Source organism: Leuciscus leuciscus, assembly GCF_965113295.1.
Source record: "Leuciscus leuciscus genome assembly, chromosome: 16".
NCBI classification, from domain to species: Eukaryota; Metazoa; Chordata; class Actinopteri; order Cypriniformes; family Leuciscidae; genus Leuciscus; species Leuciscus leuciscus.
In genome coordinates, this window is record NC_138740.1 from 41,164,375 (window position 1) to 41,170,980 (window position 6,606).

At 35.6% G+C, this 6,606-nt stretch overlaps 1 protein-coding gene across 1 annotated transcript in view; it reads right to left on the reverse strand.

The window, feature by feature from the left end:
• Nucleotides 1-391: 391 nt before the first annotated feature.
• tmem38b (transmembrane protein 38B) overlaps nt 392-6,606 on the reverse strand; it is a 31,015-nt gene continuing 24,800 nt past the window's right edge. The window contains exons 5-6 of the mRNA XM_082140137.1: nt 3,524-3,641; nt 392-1,448 (exon numbers count right to left, since the gene is read on the reverse strand). Coding sequence (XP_081996263.1) covers nt 1,227-1,448; nt 3,524-3,641 — 340 coding nt within the window. The 3' untranslated portion in view covers nt 392-1,226. The remainder of the gene's footprint in view (nt 1,449-3,523; nt 3,642-6,606) is intronic.

The window sequence follows — 6,606 nt, forward strand, 5'->3', positions numbered from 1 at the left end:
GTTAATCTTCCTCACTCATCTGGACTTTCCAGTGCGTTTCTTCACTCATTAATATAAAATAATGAGCATTTCAACTGTGCTGCTTTTGTTTGGTGATTAATCTAAAACTGTAAATTTGTGAATCTTAAATTTGACGTTTTTTAAATGTTGCTACTTGTTTCAGAATGTTCAGAGAACATTGAAAAGTAATATTCCCATAATGTTTGACAAATAATACAATGGAATGTTCGTTTTAGGCTTATCAATGTAAAGTTGCATCCATTATTTCAGCTCCAGTCATGAACATTCACATAAATCACTTAAACATCAATAAAAGAGCATTTCATCACTCATTCATCGTTTTTTTGCAGAGAAACGTTGATGTTTTTTGCACAGACGACAAACAGACGAGTCATACCCAGTGAATTATATTATTTCTGCATTCAAAACGTACAGTAAACATGTTCCAGCATTCCACTTCGAGTGATTGCATTCATAAATGCATTATAAATTATATAAAATATATTATCATAGTCATTGCAGGATAGAATAGAATAGAATTTTCTGTGAAGCACTTCTGAATAGCAAATATGTACAAGACATTCAGATAAAAAGAGCATTCGTGCATTTAAAAAAATCATCAGCAGGAATCGTGTAGAAAATTCACACAGGAAAACCGTCTCTCTTTCTTCCGTCCTCAGTCTTTCATTCGTCCTCGGTCTTTCATTCGTCCTCGGTCTTTCATTCGTCCTCGGTCTTTCATTCGTCCCCGGTCTTTCAATCTTTAATTCGTCCCCGGTCTTTCAATCTTTAATTCGTCCCCGGTCTTTCAATCTTTCATTCGTCCCCGGTCTTTCAATCTTTCATTCGTCCTCGGTCTCTCTGTCGTCCTCGGTCTCTCTGTCGTCCTCGGTCTCTCTGTCGTCCTCGGTCTCTCTGTCGTCCTCGGTCTCTCTGTCGTCCTCGGTCTCTCATTCGTCCTCGGTCTTTCATTCGTCCTCAATCTTTCATTCATCCTCAATCTTTCATTCGTCTTCAATATTTCTTTCGTCCTCAATATTTCTTTCTTCCTCAATCTTTCATTCGTTCTCAAACTTTCTTTCGTCCTCAATCTTTCATCCGTCTTCAATCTCTTTCGTCCTCAATCTTTCATTCGTCCTCAATCTTTCATTAGTCTTCAATCTTTCATTCGTCCTCAATCTTTCATTAGTCTTCAATCTCTTTCGTCCTCAATCTTTCATTCATCCTCAATCTTTCTTTTTGGCGTGTTCGGCCTCTTCCGGGTTTCTTTGGTCCGTGTTGGTGCTCTTCTGATCGGAAATCGAGCTATTTTTCGAGGTTTGATCTGAACCCTGGGTTGAGTCAGTCAGGGGTGAAAAGGTCAGAGGTCGAACAAACAGAGTCTTGTAGAGGACAGACTCCAGCGATGAGAATGGATACGATGAAGAACCCATCATCATCATCCGCATCTGAAACCACAGAGATCAGATCATAACTCTATTCTGAACACGTGCATACGGATCATAACTCTACTCTGAACACGTGCATACAGATCATAACTCTATTCTGAACACGTGCATACGGATCATAACTCTATTCTGAACACGTGCATACAGATCATAACTCTATTCTGAACACGTGCATACAGATCATAACTATTCTGAACACGTGCATATGGATCATAACGCTACTCTGAACACATGCAAACATATCATAACTCTATTCTGAACATGTGCATATGGATCATAACTCTACTCTGAACACATACATACAGATCATAACTCTAAACTCATACAGCACAGTTATTTTTAATATATATTTTTATATATGTATTTTTTTTACATACGGATCATAATGCATAGTGCATCATAAAGTGCCTGAAAAAATTAACATTATTGTTTAATTCAATACGTTTTCCCCAAACTTTAATTTAATCCCCACAAAATACACTTTAGTCATAATTAATATTTTAAGATTTTTCTTATTCTATTGCTCTTTAATGTGATATGTTGTTTGTATTCTATTCTTGCAGTTCTGCAATTAAATAAGGTGATAAGATTCTGATGTATTGCACACACACATACTTGTGCGCTCCTCTTTAAAATCACGAAATATGCGTTGGATTTGGAATATTATGACACAGTTCTTCTTTGTTTCGAGTATGTTTCGGAAGTGTGATAAAGGCCTATACTAATAATTCTACATGTGAAATAAAGATCTGGAAGGTCAAATGGTGACAGAGCGAGAGGACGTTTCCGAGCTCACAGAAGAACTCAAGATCTGCCGTCAGTCTCGCTGAAGAACTTCACTCTTTTTAAAGCAGAATGATGCAATTACATGAAAATGATGCAAAAAACGTGCAAGAGCGTCACGACAGCTGCGGATCATCTCTACTGAAGGGCAAAGAGACGAGAGGAACACGCTTCATGAGCTTCAGCAGCTCGTTCGTTACATTCACCCAAACGTCTGTCTAATTAAAACACCATCAATCAAACATCAGGCCTCGTTTGGCTTGAAAACGAGCTGCGAATGCACTGCCAATAATGTTTTACGATATAGTATGTTAAAAATAAAAGTCACATGATCATGTTTGATTCAGTAAATGGCTTCCTGTTATAAATGCTAATCCTACTTTTCCTTTCACTCTAATCAAATACTCAATACAATTAAAGTTGTCGCAGGTCATGCGCAGTATATTGTGGGATAGTTTCTCATGCAGAGTTTGCTTTTGCATGGGTTTTATTTAGTGCTGGCAAATCGATTAATCGTGATTAATCATGATTAATCGCGATTAATCATGATTAATCGCATCTAACATAAACGTTGGTAAATATACACTGCCATTCAAAAGTTTTGGATCGGTAATATTTTTTATGTTTTTAAAAGAAGTCTCTTCTGCTCACCAAGGCTGCATTTATTTTATTAAAAATACAAAAAAATACAACAAAAAAACAGTAATATTGTGAAATATTATTACAATTACAATGTTAAGTCTGTTCTGCTCACCAAGGCTGCATTTATTTGATCAAATTTAAATGAAAAACTCTGAAATATTATTCATGCATTAGATTTACGACACCCAGAGATGTTTTATTTCAATTCAAGTCAAGTATATTTGTATAGTGCTTTTCACAATACAGATTGCATCAAAGCAGCTTCACAGTATTAAATTAAAATAATACAACAAAGTTTGTTTCAAGAGGAATTTATTGATTGATAAAATTTAATTAAATATCCCCAAAATATCCCCAACTGAGCAAGCCAAAGGCAACAGTGGCAAGGAACCGAAAAACTCCATCAAGTGACCTAATGGTGTCCTAAAACTCCATCAGGTGACCTAATGGAGAAAAAAACCTTGGGAGAACCCAGGCTCAGTCGGGGGCCAGTTCTCCTATGGCATTTATGAGCTAGAGGCCGGATTGTAGTTTGAACTGTAGGATTATAAGAATGCCTGGCTGAAGAGATGCGACTTTAATCTAGTTTTAAACTGGGAGAGCGAGTCTGAGCAACGAACAGTATCAGGAAGACGACAAACACAACAAACCTTATTGGTGACGATGAAGAGTGTGTAGATGAAGATCAGGTGGTGTGTTTGCATGGGGAGAAAGCGGCACTGCTGGAGAGAGAACAGAACCGATCCCAGCAGGGTGACCTTGGTCGGGCTACACACACACACACACACACACAGGTCAAAGGTCACACAAGGACGAGAGTTCAGTGGGCCTTAAATATAACAGCTCTGAGATTCTAAAACACACAATTAACACACGTCTGCGACACACATTCAACATTAATGTGTCGAGTTTGACGTCACTCTGCAACTACAGCAGTGGCCAACAGTGACCAGACTAGGACAATTGTGTGTGTGTGTGAGTGTGTGTGTGTGTGTGTGTGTGTGTATATATATATATATATATATATATAGAAACACTACCAGTCAAAAGTTTTGGATCAGTACGATTTTTTATGTTTTTAAAAATGCATTTATTTTGTTAACAATATTGTTCAACATTATGACAATTTAAAATAACTGTTTTCTATTTTAATATATTTTAAAATGTAATTTATTCCTGTGATCAAAGCTGGATTTTCAGCATCATTACTCCAGTCTTCAGTGTCACATGATCCTTCACAAATCACTCTAATATGAGGATTTGATGATCAAGAAATATTAAGGATTATTATCAATGTTGAAAACAGTTGTGCATCAAATCCTCATATTAGAGTGATTTGTGAAGGATCATGTGACACTGAAGACTGGAGTGATGATGCTGAACATTCAGCTTTGATCACAGGAATAAATTACACTTTACTAGATATTCACATAGAAAAGTTATTTTAAATAGTCATAATATTTAACAATATTACTGTTTTTTGTGTGTGTGTGTATATTTTAACCAAATAAATGCAGCCTCATGAGCAGAAGAGACTTCTTTTAAAAACATAAAAAATCTTACAGATCAAAAACTTTTGACAGGTAGTGTAATTCTTCTACTAATGATATTTAAATTTTTCATGTACCATAACGGACTCTGCAAGTCGATTTTTTTTTCTGATCAAAATAGGATGAGTGTTTTCTTCTGTACATAAATCCAGTGAAATCCCTCTGGTCTTCAGAGCGACGCTTACTCTCCTGCGTTCTTCCACACAAACCTTTTTAAATGCCACTCGCACAAAAACCATGACAACAAGTGTCGGCTGAAGATGAGAGGAAATCAATCCAGAAGCCAATTATTCCACCTGTGCATTATGGGACCGAACGCTATTATTCAGAAAGAAAGAGACTCTGGACACGAAATGCACAAGAGGCACTAGAGAGACTCCAACGCCAGTCATCAAAAACTCGATCAATAATGCAAAACACTTCAAACTGCTTCATAACTTTAACATTAACATGAAAATTAATTAACAGAGAAATAGTGAATTTCCTTTATGAGTCGGTTCACATCTGTCTGTCATACTGGAGAACCTAAAACACATTTACAGTAGACTAGGACTGGGTTAGAAATATCGATTCTCATTTTGATGAATCAATCTTTTAGTCTGAGCTGTGTGACATTATTTGTAGCACCAGCCATCATTAGTTTAGAGAGATTTTATTCCTTGAGAAAATGTACCGTACCTGATATATGTATCCAAATGAATCGATATCTAGGGTTCTCGTCTCAATTTTAAAGAACTCTTTATGCCAAAAAGGTCCAGTGGGGTTCTATATAGAACTCTAGGGTTCTTGACTCAATTTAAAAAAAACCTTTATGCCAAAAAGTTAAAATTGGGTTCTATATAGTAGTACTCTAGGGTTCCTGACTCAATTTTAAAGAACCTTTATGCCAAAAATGTCCAGTGGGGTTCTATATAGAACTCTAGGGTTCTTGACTCAATTTTAAAAAACCTTTATGCCAAAAAGGTCCAATTGGGTTTTATATAGAACTCTAGGGTTCTTGACTCAATTTTAAAGAACCTTTATGCCAAAAAAGGTCCAGTGGGGTTCTATATAGAACTCTAGGGTTCTTGACTCAATTTAAAAAAAACCTTTACACCAAAAAGGTTCTATGTGGTTCTATACTGAACTCTAGGGTTCTTGACTCAATATTAAAGAACGTTTATGCCAAAATATTCAATGGTGTTCTATATAGAACTCTAGGGTTCTTGACTCAGTATTAAAGAACGTTTATGCCAAAAGATTCAATGGGGTTCTATATAGAACTCGAAGGTTCCCAACTCAATTTTAAAGAACCTTTATGCCAAAAAGGTTCAATGTGGTTCTATACTGAACTCTAGGGTTCTTGACTCAATATTAAAGAACGTTTATGCCAAAATATTCAATGGTGTTCTATATAGAACTCTAGGGTTCTTGACTCAGTATTAAAGAACGTTTATGCCAAAAGATTCAATGGGGTTCTATATAGAACTCGAAGGTTCCCAACTCAATTTTAAAGAACCTTTATGCCAAAAAGGTTCAATGTGGTTCTATATAGAACTCTAGGGTTCTTGACTCAATTTTAAAGAACCTTTATGCCAAAAAGTTTAAATTGGGTTCTATATAGAACTCTAGGGTTCTTGACTCAATTTTAAAGAACCTTTATACCAAAAAGTTAAAATTGGGTTCTATATAGAACTCTAGGGTTCTTGACTCAATTTTAAAAAGCCTTTATGGCAAAAGATTCAATGGTGTTCTATATAGAACTCTAGGGTTCTTGACTCAATTTTAAAGAACATTTATGCCAAAAAGTTAAAATTGGGTTCTATATAGAACTCTAGGGTTCTTGACTCAATTTTAAAGAACCTTTATGGCAAAAATATTCAATAGGATTCAATATAGAACTCGAAGGTTCCTAACTCAATTTTAAAGAACCTTTATGCCAAAAAGGTTCAATGTGGTTCTATATAGAACTCTAGGGTTCTTGACTCAATTTTGTATTATATTAAACCAAATTAGGATCAAATCGCAAGCTTATGAACTGAAATTTAATCGAATCAAATTTGTGTCAGTACACCCCTAAATTAGACAGTCTAAATTTTTAAAATGCACATTTTCACTCAGACATATCTAAACTACACCTGACTTCATACTGTACATGTACTACAAATCAGCTAAATACAGGTTGATTAAAAGACACACTGAGA